The 18,633-nt window shown below is 46.5% G+C and overlaps 2 protein-coding genes across 7 annotated transcripts; one reads left to right on the top strand and one right to left on the bottom strand.

Moving 5' to 3' along the window:
* Window positions 1-1,293: 1,293 nt before the first annotated feature.
* On the top strand, window positions 1,294-7,396 carry NSMCE1 (NSE1 homolog, SMC5-SMC6 complex component). 4 transcript variants are annotated; one of them, XM_061474109.1, is made up of 8 exons: window positions 1,294-1,332; window positions 2,322-2,465; window positions 3,210-3,331; window positions 4,227-4,304; window positions 5,049-5,195; window positions 6,170-6,286; window positions 6,600-6,720; window positions 7,154-7,396. In XM_061474109.1, exons 2-8 carry the CDS (start codon window positions 2,348-2,350, stop codon window positions 7,234-7,236), a joined length of 786 nt encoding a protein of 261 aa, XP_061330093.1. In that variant the 5' UTR covers window positions 1,294-1,332; window positions 2,322-2,347; the 3' UTR covers window positions 7,237-7,396. The 4 variants fall into 4 exon arrangements, with proteins under 4 accessions (XP_061330093.1, XP_061330091.1, XP_061330092.1 ...); XM_061474107.1 differs by lacking the exon at window positions 1,294-1,332 and adding an exon at window positions 1,640-1,900; XM_061474108.1 differs by lacking the exon at window positions 1,294-1,332 and adding an exon at window positions 2,022-2,048.
* Window positions 7,397-8,330: 934 nt separating this feature from the next.
* Window positions 8,331-13,418, bottom strand: KDM8 (lysine demethylase 8). Of its 3 annotated transcripts, none has more exons than XM_061474103.1 (7): window positions 12,890-13,418; window positions 12,599-12,765; window positions 11,483-11,615; window positions 10,608-10,649; window positions 9,787-9,936; window positions 8,715-8,807; window positions 8,331-8,610 (listed from the first exon to the last, which is right to left on the bottom strand). In XM_061474103.1, exons 1-7 carry the CDS (start codon window positions 13,397-13,399, stop codon window positions 8,446-8,448), a joined length of 1,260 nt encoding a protein of 419 aa, XP_061330087.1. In that variant the 5' UTR covers window positions 13,400-13,418; the 3' UTR covers window positions 8,331-8,445. The 3 variants fall into 3 exon arrangements, with proteins under 3 accessions (XP_061330087.1, XP_061330088.1, XP_061330089.1); XM_061474104.1 differs by lacking the exon at window positions 11,483-11,615 and adding an exon at window positions 10,043-10,133; XM_061474105.1 differs by having other exon boundaries at window positions 12,599-12,654.
* Between the last annotated feature and the right edge of the window lie 5,215 nt (window positions 13,419-18,633).

The raw sequence follows: 18,633 nt of genomic DNA, 5'->3' as shown, positions 1-18,633 counted from the left end.
GAAGAACACAAGTGCTTTTGCTGCTGCTCAGAAAAAAAAAAAAAAGAAAAAAAAAATCAAACTGCTCCAGCATACAAAAATCCTTCAGCTTTCCCCAGTTTTTCCCGGAATTCCCAAGAGAGGAAGTGTTCACTTTCCAGCCCATTGTTAAGTAACTGCTGCATGACTGAAATTCCAAGAAACTCTGCAAAGTTTGGCAGAGAGTCCTGCATCACGAAAGCCTGTGTGAATCAGAGACGGCACAGCAAAACCATCTCCCCCAGAGGAGGGAGGCTCTGCGCATGCAGCAAGCGGCGGTACCCCGCGGCTCTAACTGCAAACCCTGGGAAAACAAAACCAGAAGCTTTCTTTTCGTAACAGCAGTGGACGATGAACCCTATGCAAAGGGAGGAGATGTTAACAGGGAACAGCTTTCCTGTCTGCTAGCCCTTTTCCTGTCTGCTAGCCCTTACGTTTGTCTCGCGCAGGATTTCCTGTCTTGTATGATCACTGAAGAAGGAACTGTACTTCACAGACTAGTGGATTTTAACGGACCAAGACATTCTTTATTCTTTTTAAATGACTGATTTTACTAATATTTTAATATCCTTTTAATCCTCATTCCACAAATTCCTTCATGTAATTTGGGATACCTCGAGCTAACGCCTTACACAACAACACACAAAGGGTATCTGCATTTCTGGAGCTGGACGGGGCACATCCGGATAAACCCCTACTGACAGAGACGGGAGAGCCTCTCAAAATGAGCAGATGGGCTCTCTTGGAAAAACGTGGATCGAGTTAGATTTGGGCGATGACTTCAGCTGAAGGTCCTGCTCTCCAGCATGTTCTCATATCGAGGTGACAGAAGTCAGCCAGGGGAATAAGGACACGGCACCCCCGTAACGGGAGGGGCCGCAGGCCGAGCCCTGCGGGTGAACCGTTACTGCAGAGACCGAACCCGGACAGGCTGGAAATAAAACCCGCTCGAAGTGCAAACCGTGAGCACCACAGCCCGGGGCAGGAGCCCGTGCTCTGTCACCTCGTCCCGCACCCGCCGGGCGGCAGAAAGGGCATTTCTGGGAATTCCATCCGTTTTGTCGGGATTCGCCTCAGCCGCGGCGCCCGAGTCCAGGGGCGAGGGACAAGAGAAAACTGCGGCGGCGCTTCCCCGGCCCCGCCGCCCCGGGACATTCCGAGCAGCACCCGGAGCTTCCCCCCACCCCGCACGGTGCACAGCAGGCGCCCGTTCGGCCCCGGCAGAGGCAACGGCGGCCCCGGCCCCGCCACAGCTCGCAACTGGGAGGAGCCCGCGCAGCCACCAAGCCGGGAGGGGCGGAGGAGTCGCCGGAGGTACCTGGCCTGGTCGGGGTCCTGCTCGGCGCGACGGGCTCCCGCGCCAGGCCTCCAGTCTGGACCGGGTCGGCCGCACACGGGAGCCGCGCTCCCCAGGCCCGCGTACTTCACCCCCAGCGGACTGGAACGGAGCGGACCGGAACGGAGCGGACCGAAGCTCAACGCTGCCCCTGCCACCGCCGGACGGCGCTTTACGCACGACGGGGCGGGGCCACCCCCGCAGCGGCGTCACGGGGCGGGCCCCGCGCAGAGCCGATCGATCGCAGGCGGCCGCAGCGATCGCCGAAGGATCGAGTGTGGCGGCTGCCCGAGGCTTCACCGGCGGGTTGGGCAGGCGCCCGAAGGCCGAGCGGCCGGCGAAGCAGCGGTGCCGGGAGGCCGGGCTCGGGCGGAGGCTGTCGGTCGCCCCTTTTGAAGAGGAGCCGAGGGCGCTTTGTCGCCCTGCCCGAGAAACTCCCACGCCCGGGTCCACTTCCCGCGCTCGGCCGGCGCCGCCGAGTGCCGCGGCGGGGCGCGGCCTGGGCCTCGCTCGGCCTCGCAGGGGCCCGGAAGTTTTGTCGTTCTGGTGAGCTGTTAGCGGTGGTTTGGCTGCAGCGGTCAAGGGTATCTGGAGATGCGTTTATTTAGTTCTGGAGTTGTTCAGGACGTGTAGAGGGGGGGGGGGGGGGGTCTGTCCGGAGCGAGCTGCACTCCTCATTGCACAGGTCACCGGGGTGTGTGGTGAGCAGAAGCATCAACACAAACCGTGCAAGGTGTTGGTGGTTACAGATACAGCACTGCCATGGCCAGTGTGGGTATGAGAGAACAGTGCCTGTGCTCGTCTCTTCTGCAGCTAAAATTAGTTGGGCTTTATCTTTTGCATCCTTCCAAAACCTTGGAGTTAGTCACTGTCTGTGTTCTGAGAACAACCTGGGGATTTTCTTTTTGCAGTGTGTGTTCTCCATCTGCATGAAAATATGCACTGATAATGTGTATGCCTCTTGCAGCATTCAGAGCCTGGTGGAGTATCACGATGGCAGCTCAGATGACTGATGCTCATCGACGGTTCCTGCAGGTCCTGATGTCTCATGGGATAATGGAAGGATCGGAGGCAAGGAAATTACACAAACACTGCTGTGAAGTCCATAACGGTGTGTCTCTCTTTTGGGGAAAAAGTGGGGAGATGGAAGAACTGTTTTTTTCCTGGTTACAAATAATTGTATTTCTGAAAAGCATGTGCCATCTAAAGAAAGTTTAGTGATGGGAATGTTCTCACAAGGAATGTTCAAGAACAAAAAGTGCCATTTAAAAGGAAACACCCAAATACTGTTCAAATTACCGATTTTAAAACATTATTATTGAAAGGCAGGTAACTCCAACAGGCATTGTTTTAAATTACACATCCTGAGATCTAGCATGCAGTGAATATATGAGTGTAGCACAGCCCACTGACTTGCATTCTGAAAACATGTTGGACATCTGATTACAGCATTAGCTGAGTTGCATTTTATGCCCTACAGAAGGAAGTAATTTATTTCTGTCACAAAAAATAATTTGCAGCACTTGTAAATTTTGTTGGTTTTTTTTTAAGGTACTGCATTTTACAGGGGGAGTTATTAGAAATTCAAGCTTTACAAACAGTTTAATCCAGTGCTTTGGAAGTAGGGTAGTCCTGGCAGAATGTCTGGGAGCTGAGCTTCTCTGAAGGCAGTAGTCAGCAGCAGAATAAAATGACCTATCTGCTAAACACGATAAACCTGTTTGAATGCTGCCTTATTAAGTTCAGTTCCTTACCGAATTACACTAAAGTTTCAGCAGATAAAACACATAAAGAGCTGTCTGACATGGAGCTGTTTGGGTTGTTTGTCTATGTGCTTTTTCTTATTTATTTTCAGTCTACTATGCACATGATAAACTGGCTGATTTCATCAGTACCATCAACAGGCATCTACAGCCTTTTTTTATGCAGATCCGGAAGGGACTGTCAGAAGATGACGGGAGAGCGCATTATGCTTTAGTAAGTACATGTATGATGCTGCCATCACCTGGTTTAAGTGGGGCTGTTCCTGTTATGCTGGCAGGTGCTGTAGAAGCTACTTACAGAAGAGGGAAATGGGAGGATAAACTGCCAACAACTGAGGTGCATGGAAATGGAAAGTGGCAGCAGGACTGCAGCAGTGCTCATTTATTTAGCATTAACACTGCTGACGTGAGATTTCTTTTTCACAGGGGCTTTCTTTCACAAGACTAATTTTTAAACCAGAAAACACAGAGAGCCCCCCAACATAGTTTTGTCTCTTAGTCAGAAATCAACCTAGCATAAAAGGGTTCCTAAGGAATGACCTATAAAAGTTTCCCTAAATGCTGTGCATTGTGCATGTCAGAGAGGGAAAGTTATATAGGAATTTCAAAAGACTGTACAGGAGGTATTCTAACATTAGCTGCTGCTTTAACCTTTCTGGGTCATTTTGCCAATTTAGTTGAGCTAACAATCAATAGCAGTAGCATATGCAGTAAGAATACAAAATAACAGCAACTGTTCTTCAGAGCAAAACAAGAATGGCTATTATAACATAGTTACTGCTACTGTCCAGCACAGTATCCTGGTGTTCTACTACATGGAACTGATATCCTGTATTAGAGCTATATGGGGGAGGTTGGGCTGTTTAAGAGCTTCGACTGGGCAGAGAGAGCTGTGGAGAACATGTGGCTGGAAGATCAGTCCTGAAGAAACGACTCGAGTACCACCGAGTGCCATCTTTAAGGAACAGCCTCTTTCATGCCACTTAAAAAAACAACATTTCTGTGAACTGATGTATTCTTTACCCCAGAGGATCTTTTACAATTTATGGTGCGGAAACACAAAGGCAACTTTGGTGGCAATTTAAGTATTATTATTTTCTTTTTTGTAGGTGAATTTGGCAGAAACTGAAATAACTAAAATGGCATCTGACTATACCGAAAATGAATTAGAATTGTTCAGAAAAACAGTAAGTGCCTCAGCTATTAGGTAGCAAATCACATTATTTGTGGAGGTACCATCTTAAAACACATGAAAATGGAGGTGATTTTTTCCACACTCACGAAGTTTTCCGTACAAACTGGCAAGAGGTGCGTTGCCTGTGCTGTGCCACCTGCAAAGCCTAGTCTGCATGGACAGAACCCACAGATTCCCCTGCCCTCCCCCGTAACCAGTGAAGCACCTCTGCAGGCCTGTCAGCACTGCAGTGATGGCATTAGCATGGCACACAATCCTACTGGCTCTATATGCTGCTCTGTGATAATGGGAAGCAAATGTTTCCAGTGAGAGATTCCGCAGATTGGTAACACTGTTACAGCCTTCAAATGCCAGGTAAGTTCAGCAGTGCTGCTGACTCGAGTGTGGGCAAACTTACACTTACTTGAGTAAGGAGAGGGTTTTCCTCAAAAGAACCTTGACAAAGACCAAGTAAAAGGAAGTGGATCTCTTACCGCCACGTATGCTCACGGTCCCTGAGTGCAGCTTCATCTGGCACCACTGTACAGTTGTGGAAACGTTTTCCTGGCAAGAATTAAAGCTGTCAAAGTACTGACAGCTGTTTCAGCTTTTGGCCTTTGTGTTACAGTTCTGGACCAAGCCATACACTGTAATATATCTCCTATGTTTGGAAGCTAAAAAAGCTGCACATTACTATAAGGTGTGTCTGTCTAATTGCATGGGTGTTTTTAATAGTTGAACATATTTCTTTCTGTAGATGGACCTAATCATTTTATCAGAAAATGGCTTTGCCCCTTCTACAGATATTTTAAACTTGGCTGACCAACTTAAGACAAAGAAAATGAAGAAAAAAGAAGCGGAACAAGTGCTGAAAGTTTTTGTGGAGGATAAGTGGCTCTCTGAGGTAACTGCTGTATCTTCAAGTGTCTGTATGTTAGTAAGTGCAGCTATTACTTTCTTGTGGATGAAACTGGAGCTTTCTTTAATGAATGATGGCAAAAATGTCTTTGTGGAGCATGTGCTTATTGCTGCTTCAGTGTTTGTTGCAGAAAAGGTAGTACATTGACAAGGAAGAAGTCCTTGTGTAGGTCTGTACAGGACATGATTCTAGTTCCTTGCCCATGAGCTAGGTACAGCCCTGCACTGTGGCACAGAGACCTCTTTGGTTCACAACAGCATGGCTTACTTAAACTTGGAACAAGACCTGAGGAAAGCTTTTCAGGGTGATCAGTGCCATTATGGTTAAGGTAAATGTCAATTGTAACTGTTAAGTTTATAATATCCTGAAAAGCTGTGAGGCCAAACATGTTGAAAACTCCTGTACCAGAAATGCATGGGCATAAAAATGTGCACATTTTTAAATCTCCTTTATTTTTCATGAGGGAGAAACCAAGATGAGCTTACCACAGTTGCTTGTCAGGACAAGTGAGACCTCCATCCTTTTATTTCTGGATTCCTTGCATCATAGTCTCTAGCCTGCTGCCACATGTTTCCTTTTGTTAGTGATTTAGCAGAGATTTTCAAAGATACCTCAAGCAGCAAATGCCCAGATTTTGCTGAAAGCCAGCAGAATTTCTGCTAATGGGCAAATGGAAGCTCCAAAAACTGCACGTGTTTAAGGAGAGCATGCCTAATAATGCATACCTTCTTAGGACTAGATAAATCTCTGTAAAAGGTGTGAGATCTTTATTCTGATCCTCTAAACACATTAATTCTACCTCAAAAGTATTCTGACTTTGCATTGCATCAGTGTCAGCATGTTAGTTTCATGATGGCAGAAGAAAGTGGATGTCAAATGCTTGCTAGCAGGTGACCAGGAATGTCAAGAAGGTAAAAGGGATTAAAAGAAACTCCTCATCTTGCCACTTGTTTCCTTAGAGAAATGGAGAGTTTACTCTGCATACTCGCTGCATAATCGAGATGGAACAATACATTCTCAGCAACTACCAAGATGTGGCAAGGAAGTGTAACATCTGTCACAGCCTTGCCATCCAGGTAACATTTGTTTTGTTACCTCAGTGGGCATCTGCCAATGTACCATGGGAGTATATCCATGTTAATGTTTCCATCCCAGAGGTCTCCTTCATTGCAGCCAAATACCTCACCATAGTTTGTCTTTCAAGCTAGATTTTGCCCATAAAGGGAAATAGTTATTTCCTAGTTTCCAGGAACATACCTCCTTTATCATTTAGCAGCTTTGAGTATCCACCAGCTCTACTTTGGAATGCCCCAGTGCGTGTCTGCTGCCCTTTTAACAAGATTAAACTGAAGCACAGATTATAAAGATTTTCAATGCTTTTGATTTCAGAGCCAAGTATGTGAATCCTGTGGAATTGGAATGCATTTACCTTGCATCAGAAAGTACTTTAGAGCTCAGACTGAACCTCGCTGTCCACAGTGTAATGATTTCTGGACTTGTGACATTCCAGGTACCAAGAACCTATTTAAAACAAAAACAGATGAGTATAGTAATACTCAAGAAGGGGCTGATACTCAGGGCACTGCTTATGTTAGTAACAGCTCTAGCAGGGTTGCCAGTTATTTCTGACTTCAGTTGTATGTTTCATAGAGAAAACCATACAGGGGCAACACTGAGCCCTGAAAACACCAGGGTTATGCCTTGTGTCATGAGCAGGTAACGTGCATATTGTTTGTAACAGGAGAGCAGGGGACACAGCACCTTTGGAAATACTGAGCTCCCAAGACCACCATGATCTCTTCGGAATTCCTTTATTTAGCCAGGGAAACTGGACACTGAACAGGAACACAGGAGTGTATAAAGCATTTTAGAAATCTGGAGGTTATATAGTATCAACCTTTTTTATGTGTCTGTCATTGACCTTCCTTTTGTTTTTTTCACAGGAGTGAGCCGCACGGACACCCAGTCACCACCAAAACCAGCGCGAACAGAGAAGAACTTCGTGCTCAGCACGAGACGATCCTAGGAAAACTGGATTTTAGTAAAATCTCTTCCCCACTCCTGCGGAACAGCCAGGCTTGTACTGTATTCATTAGCAACAATGCAGAGGTCAGTGTGCTTGGTTTTTCCTCAAGCTTTTAAGAATTTTGCAATAAAATTATCATTGACCTTCCTGTTCTCCTTCAGTTATGCCTGCACAGCTCTCTTGGAGGTTGTTGTGTTTGTAGTTCTCCATGCTCTTGGGCTGGGACACAACTGAAAATGAAACCTGTTCCTAGCACCACAGGGCTTCAAGCAGCTGAAAAATCAGTGCAGTACTTGTGGTGTCGCACTGAAGTGGACAGCTGAATATCTCACCTATGGCTAGAGTCTGAATGCTTTCAGTGGGCACTGTTGCTTGGGTTTTTTTCCTTCTGGAGACACAGGAGAGTTCATCAAACAAAAGGACAGTTTGTGAGCAGCTGTGCTCAGTAAAAGAGGGAATATTCCCACAGTCAAAATGATTGGGCGGGAGCCGGACAGAACTGGGGCAATGGCAGCTTTTGTATGTGAAGTGTGGAAAAAAAAATGTAATTAAAATTAGCTTTTGGTATTAGCACTTCACTGTCCAGTTTTATGCAAGGATGCTTTTTACTTTAATAGTGACTTAAAAAAACAGAAGCATCAAATCTTGCCAGGTACCAGTGTGGAACGGCAGCATATCTGCAGAAGGCAGATATTCAAATCATGATTCAGTTTATTTAACTGCAATTAAGCTGTGGATTAGCCACAATTAATTATGTTCCTAGGTCTTAACACTGGTAACTTTCTGTGTATAGGAGACTGGTATCTTGCTACCCTTGGGTAGTACCATCCCTCACTGGGATTTAAATCCTGCTTGTGTAACTCCCAGTTTGTTGTTAAATCCAAGTAGAAGATAACACTAACCTGATGTGCCAAATACACTTAGAAGCAGAGTCCTGGCAGCGGCCATAGATAGAGCCGTTTCAGATACACACACACATGATGATAACCTAACATATGAGGCGTTCATATTTGAAACACCCACAACAGTAAAGTGGCTGCAGCATCTTCTTTCTGTTTATCCATCCAGATTCTTTCACCATGCTGAAGCACGAGTTTGTTGGGTTTTTCAATCGACCTCTAACTTCTGGATAGGGAAGAACATTCTTGTACTCAAGACGAATTCTTAATTCCTGTTGCAATGCTAACAGACTTTCTGCATGCTTCAGAGCTATGACCACCAGAAGCTGACTGAGAAGCTGACATCAAGCGATCGTACATAGTGCCAATATTTAACTGGAATAAACAGAACCTGTCCAGGCATCAGAACACAGGACTGAAACGCAGCCTTTCTGAAATTGGGAAACTTAACTAAGTCAGGGTCTTCCACATCAACCTATGAAAAACCAAAACAATCCATCATCAGTAGCATCTCTTTTCTCAAATTCAATTTGATAAAACAACATTTTACTGACATTAAAATTTCAGGTAGCTATTTACCTGACTGGTGTTGTGAAGAATTTGACTTTCATGTGGGTACAGGTTTTCTGAATCTTGTGGTGAATACAGGCGAATATACTTCCTTCCAAATACCTGTGTATATGACAGTAAACATTTTCCATGTGTCATTAACCTGCACATTACATTACAAACTGTGGCCAAGGCTGGCACTTCAGAGTAAAATAGACCTGATTACAAGAAACATTGTCTTTGTTCACAATAAACAGACACTGCTATAATATAAAGTTAAATCAGAGTATTGGAGCTGTAAAAACTCACATTAGGCAGGCCTGAATTAAGCCTCAGTACAAGTGAAAACACAGGTTAGCAAGATGCAACTGTCTGGGACAGAGGAACTAAGCCTCAACCCACAAATAGACAAGTAGAAAGCATTCAACACCATGATTCTCCTGGAAGATGTTTCAAAGTGTAAGCCATTTAAGAAACAGCAAACTCCTTCCAGTAAACACAAATCCCATCAGGGTCTGAAGCTGTCAGCTGCCTGGACCAGGAACACATCTTTGAACTTGTGTATAGACATACCACACAGGGCCCCGGTGCGTAACTGTGTCACTCTGAAGCCTACAAACAGCATCTCCCTTAGCAGCAATGAGGTCATGGTGCAAATACTACTTCATCTGACTCAGTGCATGCATGAGTAGGTATTTTACCAGGTAGCCTGAAGTTGTTAAAGTATGCACCTATATCCACCCCAAAATCTTCCAGTTACAGAAAAGCAAATTCCTTGGTATACTCTGACAGGATCTATGTTCTTTCCAACTCTTACAAAATCTGTGTGTGACCTTGGAAAAGCGGCTTCTTGTGATTCCCAATTATCATCTGCAAAATGAAGATAAGTAATGATCTATCTCAATGAGGAGCACTTGTGGCCTACAAGATTAAGCTGCAATAGCAACTAATGCAATAGAATAGCAAAACAATATCTGCATATTCCCTACCCTTCAATTGTTCATCAAGTTGTCTGCTACCCTTGTCTCTAGCACTTGCACACCGTGAGCACTTTTCCTAGGTAAAGCATTAATGGTACATACAGAGTAATCACAGTACAGACCTGGGCTAAAAAATTTTGCTGGGGATCCTGATGGAGAGGTGAGATGGTGCCTTCTGGACCAAACCAAGCGTTGATGGTGATGTGCTCTTCCTCCCCTTCCCCCAGGCAGCAGTAGTCAGGGATACTGATATCTTCTTTCAGTTCCGGGATCTATTCCCATAAAGAAATAGACATTAAAAGGGTTTCTGCTGACTTGCTAAAGGTATGTCATTCACAGAACAGAGGAACAAGGCTTGACACAAAGAAAACAAATGACCTGCTTGTCCAGCAAAGGCAGGAGAGAAGTAGCTGAACTGCTAGGAACCTGCAGGAAATGTCCTCCCACCTTCTGTCCTAGCAAGCAGATTCTGTTGGAAGGAGAGGTGGGAGAAAGAAAGGGGTTTCTCATTCTTCAGAGAATCTCTGCAAGATCCCTTTTTACATCTCCCATCAACCTCATCTCTGGTTAATGGGAATGACATTTCAGAATATGGTGAACATATCACCACTGAAGTCCGTTTCTTGTCCAAACCTATTCCCTGATTTACATATTCTTTAGGGAAATGCTGCTTTCCAGTTGATATCCCTATATGTTTATGCTGCATTGTACTGAAAAGGACTAAGACCGAATGTCTTCACCCCTGAAAGAGATTTTTTTTTTTCCATGCCTTTCAGCCAAATGGAACAAACCCCTCCCTCTGTTCCTTCAAACTGTGGGACTAGAAACATAAGAAATACTGTGAATTCTCCACATGCCCTTCCATCTAGCAGAGTAGACATCCTCAGAGATGACAAAGGGAACACTGGACTGCAGAAAGATAAAAACATTCACTTGGTTTTACCTGATCAAAGAGCTGGTGCTGGGCAAGGTATCCCACACTCTTCTGACATCACAGCAGAGAAAGAAAAAACCAGAGAAACAGAGAGTGACACATAGGTAAGAATTCTCAATTAATTTTCTTATAGGTGAGCAGAATTTACTTATAGGAAACCACCATTTCCGATGTCTGTTTCAGAGTACTGGAATTGTTTCAGCAGTTGACTAGGATAAGGGGTCTTCTGAAATAGTAACTTCCAGCTATTGCAAAAAGGCAAGTCCAGCTGTATCCCCACCTCCAACACATGAGCTCGCCCAAAGCAGCCCAGTGATAACCCTGCAGCGCCCACCAGCTCTGCTGCCAGTCCTGTGACAGTGCTCTGCATCATTACTGCCAGGCCCTGCCGGAACACAGACCTTCTCTGTAAGCATCCTGGATTCCAGGCTATACCACAGACCATGTGCACATGGTCCTCCCTGCCAGAAGGCTTGGAAATGGAAATGAGGGCTTTGGATCCTCAGCTGGGAAAGTCAAGGGACATTCAATTGCTAACCAAGTCTTTATTCTTTTAACTGGTGGCACAGGAATTTGGATCCTGCATCTCACTAAGCAGTTTAATAACCAAGAGAAACAAAACTGCTGGCTTGAGTATCCCTTATCCTTAGACTCCGCCATTCAGGTTTGTGCTGCAGAAGGTATTCATCTATTCATCAAATTCCAGCTGCTGTACACTTGATTATATATAAAAATCAAACCTAGCTATTGTTACAATAACTATTAGCAGGTTCAGACCTTGAAAACATCAAACCTTCTATAGCACACCCCTCCCTGACTTCATCTAAGCAGAAATTTGGTACCAGTAACACATTGCTGTATGAACCAAAATGAGAGTAACAAACCTCATTCACAATATACTGGCTGATGAAGTCACCAACAGTCATGAGCTTCTGAGACCAATCCTCATCTGTGTATCGGGTGCCCAATTCCACAGGCACTGTGCGGCACCCAGCGACTTGACAGAAATAGTCCACACTGAAATAAAGGAAGTTCCATTACCCCTTTATTCTGCTGCTCTTACTGATTCTGAATGCAAGGTAATCAAGCAAAATCAATCTTTTAGAATAATAAAGCTCTACTACCATGAGGTTTTTCTCTCTAAAACCAACCAATGAGACACAAAAAGGCACCAGAAAAGGACGGAAGCAGCAAGGAAACAAGCAGTCAGGTTTGTGTGTACATTATGCCACAATGTCCTTCTTGTTTTGTTTCCAAACCTTGTTTACCTCAGTTAACTATTGCTTCCTACCAGCTGAGATGTAGGCTGTTAGTCCCTCTTGCCTAGAGATGTCTTATCTTTCTACTGCCTGCTGCCACATTTCCTAAACACGTTTTACGTTTTCATCATTGTGCCAGATCAGCTCTCCATCAGGGCCAAACTCTGTTGCAGGTGGCAGTAATACCCATCCTGGCTAAAGGTGGGGGAATTACTTTGGAGGGTGGCATACAGCTCACCACTGACAATGACGTTCACTAAACAGAGATATTCATCTTCTTAAGTGTCTGAAGTTAAGCAGTGGAAAACCTTCCCTCAAAACAGAACAAACCCCCTGTGAAACAAGTGCCTTTGGTTAACGTCGATTTCACCCTTGGCTGTGGAATGAAAGCAACTGCTTGAACTAAGCAGAAGTGTTGTTTCCCCTTTTCTAGGGAATCATGAGCTCACAAACACCCGATTCTCAGTGCTGGAAACACTTGCTTACAGGGCACAGGCAGCACAGTTACCGCTCGCTGCTGAATGCCGGTGTCCGGGACTCAGCACTCAAACGCGCCTCACGAAGGAGCCGGTCGCACCGACCCGCACCTCCGCAATTCCCTTTGCGCGCTCCAAACCCCGCTGCTGCGCCTGACCCCGGCGCGCTCGGCTCGCTGGAGCGCTCAGCGGCACGCGGCGGCTCCCACGCCATACCGGCCACAGAACGATCCCACAGGACAGGGCTCAGCCTCCCGCTCCTCACCTCCACTTCCTCATGCACGGCCAGTGGTCCATGATCCCCTCCAGCACCACGGGCTTCTGCGGGATGAGGTAGTTGTCTCGGAAGTGCTCCAGCGAAGGGCACCGCAGCCGCGGGACCGCGTCCTCCGGCCGCACGGCAGGGGCGGGGCGGGGCTCGGTCCGGGCGCTCTGCAACACCGGGGCTGGGTCCCGCAGCTGCCAGCGGCGGCCCCGCCGAGCCCCGGGGGGCAGAGCAGGGAAAGAGAGGGCGGCGCGGGGAAGCGCGCGGGGGGCCGGGCCCCTCAGGCCGTACCTCAGCGGCCAGCCCGGCCGCGCCGCGCCGCTGCTCCCGGGGCAGGTGCTGCTGCAGGACGCGGACGAGGCGCGCGAGGACGTTGTCCAGGACGGAGGCGCCCATGAGCAGCCCCATGTCGCAGAGGCGGACGGCGGGCGCGAGCGGGCGGCCCGCGGCGACCTCGGCCAGCGCCCCGAAGAGGCAGCCGTAGGCGTAGACCTGCCGCCAGGCCTTGCTCACCTCCCGCCACGGGCCCGCGTTCAGCTTCTCCCACGAGTAGTCCCGCAGGACGTCGCCCAGGCGCCGCAGCGCCGCCGCCGCCGCCTCCCCGCCGGGCCGGCCCTCCGCGCCGTACAGCAGCCCGCGGGCCCGCCGCAGCAGCGGCCGCACGCAGCCGTCCACCTCTCCGCTCAGCGCCAAGGTGAGCTCCTCCTCGCTGCCGGGCAGCAGCGCCCACACCTCGGCCCAGAGCGCGCCGCCCGCCGCGGGGCCGGCAGCCGGGGCCTCCCCACCAACGGCTGCCGCCATGGCAGCGCGCGGCTGCCGGGCCTGCGCGTGTGCCCGGGGGCGGGGTGAGGCGGGGCAGGCCCCGGCGGAGCTGCCGGCACGGGGCGGGGCCGCTCTCCTGCGGCTCGATCCCGCCCCCGGCTCCCTTCCACGTTAAAAACCCCACTACGTTGCCTCTTGTCAGTTCTGGTCCGGAGCGTCTCACTTCCCGGTTCCTCATGTAATCGGCTTTGCCTCCGCAGCCCTGAAGGGAGCGGCAGCGGGCTCAGCGGGCTGAGGCGAGCGGAGCCTTCCCTTTCGGAGGCGTTGGTGGCTCTTCGGCTTAAAGAGTCCGTGAAGCTGCAGCGCAGGTCTCCGCGGGCAGTGGAGCACCGGTAAAAGTCTCTCCAGGCAGGGCTCTTTGGGCTCTTGTCCAGTGGCTCTGTTGGGATTCAGTAACTCTATAACTGGTGCAGCTGCTTGTGTTAAAGAGAAGCATGTAAATCCGATGTAGTCTTATTTCTGCTGTACCTGGCACCTTAACTATGCAGCCATGGTATGAGGAAGATAGCTGTTTTCGCTTTGGAAGTCTCCCTGTTCCGGAAATGAGATAGCTATTCACAAGTAGACGACTACTGTAAGATGAGGAGATGCTCTAATCAATGTTGTTCTCAAGTATTAGAAAGAAAGCCTGTCTAGGACCTTGTGTGCTGAGCTGAGTAACCTGGGAGGAGCCTGGAAGCGTCTGGGCTGAACCCTGCTGGAGGCAGCGTCCTTTGGGTTGTTCATGCTGCGTGGTTTTAACCTATACTTAGGTCGTGCTTCCTGTGTGGAATATGCACCTCAGCCTTGTAGCGCACTTCACACAATGTCTTTCAGCCCCCCTTTGCTTTGATAATGTGTCCTGAACATGTTTTCAGTACTTCATATGGGACTGTAAATATTATTTTGCTTACAATTCAGCAATTCTGAGGAAAGTCTTAACATCACGAGCCAAAATTTAAAGCAACATAACAAGAAATGAGGAGTTTGTAACTCATGAGGTAGTGTCGCTTGTCTGGGATTGAAATCTGGCTTGATGCAAAATCTTATTTTTACAGAAAAAAAGTTAAACCCACCACCTTTTGTACTGAGAGAGCACCTATTCCTCTGTCCCCTCTGCTCAATGGCTACTAGTGTCTCTGAAGAAAGAGTTGCTCTGAGTCCTATCGCTGCTGCTCATGCCTCTTCTCTGCCCCATTTCCTGCTGTCTGGTTTGAATGACTTCCATCACACTTCAGCAGCTTATCCTGCTGGCCCGTCTGTCCTCCACCTCCTTTCTCTTGGCACCTGAATTCGTCCTGTGACTGTGTGATTTCAGCACCTTCATTTAGAATGTTCGTCTCTTTGATTGCTAAATGTTAATTTATGCTGCTGTAGGGGAAGTATTGAGCTGTCAAGGAAAACTTCTTGTTAGACCTTGTGTTCAATATTTGTAGTTTGTTTTTTTCTGGGCTTGTGCTTATAGACTGCCCAATTTTTATTGCCATTTTTAGTAACTTTTATTCCTCTTTAATTTTGTTCATACAATTCTTGCCTAATGGTAGTTTGCCTAGCTTAAATGCTAGGTTTTTTTTCCCCAAAAAATGACATTTCAGAGGTTTGGATTTTCTTTCTGGTATTTTAAATAGCACCAACTTCTAAACACGCTATCTCTAGTGCAATGGTAGGGTGTTAAGTTTATGATGAGCTTTATCAGTTTTAGTGTAGGTGAGGAAGTTTTGGGTAGATTTTAGATTTTGGGTATTCAGGGAGGTTCAGTGTTTCTCTAGTTATTTCCAGTCAGTCACGTTTTGGTACAATGGTTTAAATGCTGACATAGCATCAATAGTCTTGAAAGGGCTGAGCTGTGTATCTGCTAAGCTAATAAGGGCTGGTTTTCAGATGTGAAGCCTTGTTGTAGTGTGTGAGTTTGGCTTTTAGTCTTGGAGGAAAATCCACTAAAAGCTCATAATACTGTGCTCTATGTTAACAATTTGTTGGAATTGTCTTTATTGGGAAAACCCCAACAGATCTGCAGAAGCTGAACTGGGAAGTTTTGCTGTCAGAATAATTGACCTTGCAGTACATGTGTACTAGTGTAGAAATGGCTGTAAACTAATGCAGATGGGGGGTTTGTGAGCTGTCTGACCAGGAAGCAGAGCACTTCAGTGCTAGATGTTTCCATTTTAAGTCAGCAAGAAATAATTTAATTCCTGGTGCCAGCTGGCAAAGGTTATTGTCACCTGTGTAACCTGCAGAAGTGATTGTGGGTTAGGCCACTGCCACTGAAAGGTGGGCTGGCCTCATCAGAAGTAAATTCTTTAAAGGCTGTGGAGGCCAAACTGCCTAACCTTGCAGGAAGATGTCCCTTCTCAAACACAGAGGAAACCATTTCTTCGCTGCATCTTCCTGTGGCATAGTCTGCAAAGCACTGCTTTTACTCTTTTATAGTCTGTGTGGATTCTAAATGTGGAGCACACCCTCACTTTCTCTTAGCACTGACATCCAAAAAAGAAATGACCCAGTTAACTCCCCAATAAAGAGCACACAGCACAGCTAACAAAGCCTGATGAACCATCTGTATTTCCTCTGTTTGCAGTCAGGGATTCCAGGTCCCATGGTTACTTGATGTTACCTTGTCTGCCATTGATGTAAAAGTGGTCAGTTACACCAAATACCAAACCCTGTGCTTTGTATCTTATTTTGCCTTTGTGTTTATTGGGAAGAGCAAGTGTTTGGCCTTTCTTTGGCCTTGGTTCAGAATATAAAAATTATTTATTTGTAGTAAATTCTTTTTCGTAACACTCTTTCCTCGTTTACTCATTTGATATAATAAACAAAGGCAATTGGTTTTGGATTTTATGAACATAATCTCAAGACACATGCTCAGTAATTCAGCACTTCAGTCCTGAGCAGGATGGTTTTTACTAGGTGGATCAGTTTGTGAAATGACAGCATCTGCTTGCTTGTACACATTTATTTATGACTCTTCCCCAGGTGAGTGTAGCAGGTGGCTGGAGAGTAATAACCAGCTGTTGAAATTAGCAGCAAGGGAAAGCAGTTACTTGATCTGTGAAGGAGTGTGGGAGCCAAGGCCAGAAGTAACAGAAACTGAACAGATGCCCCAAATACATAAACCTGAGTAGGGCTGTGTAAATTACTTTGCTGATGGGCAGAGCAGTGTCAGATGAGTTGACTTTGGCGTTTTCATTAAAGATGAAATGTTTTCCAGCACTGTATGGCATCCAGCATCCGGAGGTGTGATCCTGGGATCTCTGCAGTGCTCAGCTGGCATGAGCCGTGGTGTTGCGGGCACGTAGCTCTCTCTGGTGGCTTCTGGCACTTGACAGGACACAAAGCCTGTCCTGAGCGTTTGTGTTCCCTTCCACCAGGACTTCTGGTTTCCTAAGCAGCAGTTTACATCGTGCTCCTCAGTTACTGCAGGTACTCTTAAATCAAATTTCTGACAACAAACAAAAAATGTATGTTGTTGGTACAGGACCTTCCTCTTTTGTAAAGATGAGAAACCAAGGTGAAGCTATGGAAGTTTCACTGAAACTTTCCCAACATTTCATAACGTTTTGATGGTTGTCTGGGTATTTTATAAATCACATGTCTATAAAAATGAGTGTGTTTGAAGATATCTTATCTTGCCATTAGCTGGCATAAGCTGTGTCTCTGTGGTATGTAAAGTGGGACCCTCAAATCTCTAAACTAATTATTTATACAAAGGAAAGAGGGTCTAGCAGTATTTAAAGTGGGCTATTAAAGAAAAGGACTCTGTAGTCATGTGAGGTGAGCGCAGATCCAGAATTTCATGATGCCTTTGAGCGGAAAGCATAAAAGTTCAAAACCAACCTGGAAGATGAAGCCTATCCTGTTCAGGGCATGAGGACCAAGGTGAACCTTGCAGAGGTCCAAGGTTTGCAGCCACATTTTTAACCATGCGGTGTTTTGATGATGATTAACGATTGCAGTTGTGAGTTGGAGGTAGTAGGTGTCAAGCTTCTGGTGTAAGTTACTCTGATTACTTAATAAGCAAGGATGGAATCAACTTTAAAAAGATATCATGGTTTGAAGTTGTATATTAAACATTTTATATGCATTTTATGTTTGTGCCCCAGTTCTAGATTCTCTGTTACAAAAGCTAGAACTTAAAATTCTGGTTGATTTTATTAGTTTGCCTACTTGAAAAGAAAGCCTTACTATAACCAAGAGTCTCATTGGCATTAAGAGGTTGTGAATATTGTTTAGCACCCTTGTTCTCTGCAGTAGTGTTTCCGTGAGATGATGGTAGTGAGTCCCTGCCAGCTGCCAGCACCAGCAGGATGTGTGCAGCTTCCCTGCCTACTGTAGCAGAAGTGCCTGCAGTGTTAGCAGTGCCCTGTCTGCAGGGCAGGGATGAAGGGGCTGGAGGGCTGCTCCTGCTTCTGTTCTGCCGTATGTGCCCTGGGGTAAGGAGGCTGTTTCCGCTTCCAGGAGCGGTTGGCTGCTACCTCCCATAAGCAATGTTCTCGTTTAACAACTCCCCCCCTCTAAAAAAAAGGTAGTGTTTTTTTTTGTGACTTTTTTTTTTTTTTACAAGAGGCGACAATGGTTGATGATGTGTGCCCTGGCCCTTAGTGGAGTGTAGATTGAGGGTTGCTGCAAGTGGTATCTGGCTGAGTCTGGATTTGCATTACAGGGCATGAAAGGTTGTCTCCCTCAGCGAGAATGAAAGTACAATGAACACACAAGATTTTGGATGTCTTTCCTGGGTGCTTTTTCTGTTCCTGTGAACAGGAGATGAAAGTGATTCTGCTTAATAACATGTAGACAGTTAATTGTTCTACAAGAGTTATTTTCTGCAGATGAGCAGGGTCTTCCTGCTCAAGAGTGACCCTGCCATGCATTTCAGTTGTATTCTAGAGCTGAGTGTAATTGCAGAGTGAAAGTGTGATGAGGGCTCTGTCTTTATCAACCTGTTCCCCGCATTGTGTCTTTATCAGTGCCATCTGCTGTGCCAAGAGTGGCAGCTGCCAGGTCTCAAAAATAGCACTGTCGTGTACTTTCATGTAGAACAACATATTGTCATCATTTCTCTGATATTACTAGATGGAATAACTTTAAGTGAGATAAGGTGACATTTTGCATGGCACTTTGGAATGCGTTTCATTGCAGTGTGTGTAGGACAAACAGTGTTCTTTCTGGAGCAGGCTGTAACAGCACACCCAGTTCTACTTTCAGAAATCACTGGAAAATGCTTATTTTTCCAA

This window comes from Pezoporus flaviventris, unplaced genomic scaffold (assembly GCF_033815535.1).
Source record: "Pezoporus flaviventris isolate CSIRO_AGI_PZ_B2104156 unplaced genomic scaffold, CSIRO_AGI_Pfla_v1 ptg000078l, whole genome shotgun sequence".
NCBI lineage: Eukaryota > Metazoa > Chordata > Aves > Psittaciformes > Psittacidae > Pezoporus > Pezoporus flaviventris.
The sequence above is the reverse complement of the archived record's forward strand: the minus strand, read 5'-3'. Positions and strand labels throughout refer to the sequence as shown.

Bases quoted from the DNA above. Each gene is read 5' to 3' on its own strand.
- NSMCE1 (XM_061474106.1), top strand. From the start codon at position 2,309: ATGCCTCTTGCAGCATTCAGAGCCTGGTGGAGTATCACGATGGCAGCT. The intron at 5,196-6,169 runs GTAACTGCTGTA...TTGTTTCCTTAG, and splicing joins AGGATAAGTGGCTCTCTGAG to AGAAATGGAGAGTTTACTCT. The intron at 6,721-7,153 runs GTACCAAGAACC...TTTTTTTCACAG, and splicing joins CTGGACTTGTGACATTCCAG to GAGTGAGCCGCACGGACACC.
- KDM8 (XM_061474103.1), bottom strand. From the start codon at position 13,399: ATGGCGGCAGCCGTTGGTGGGGAGGCCCCGGCTGCCGGCCCCGCGGCG. The intron at 9,937-10,607 runs GTAAAACCAAGT...TTATGGGAATAG, and splicing joins AGCACCAGCTCTTTGATCAG to ATCCCGGAACTGAAAGAAGA. The intron at 8,808-9,786 runs GTCTGTACTGTG...TCATATACACAG, and splicing joins AGCAAAATTTTTTAGCCCAG to GTATTTGGAAGGAAGTATAT.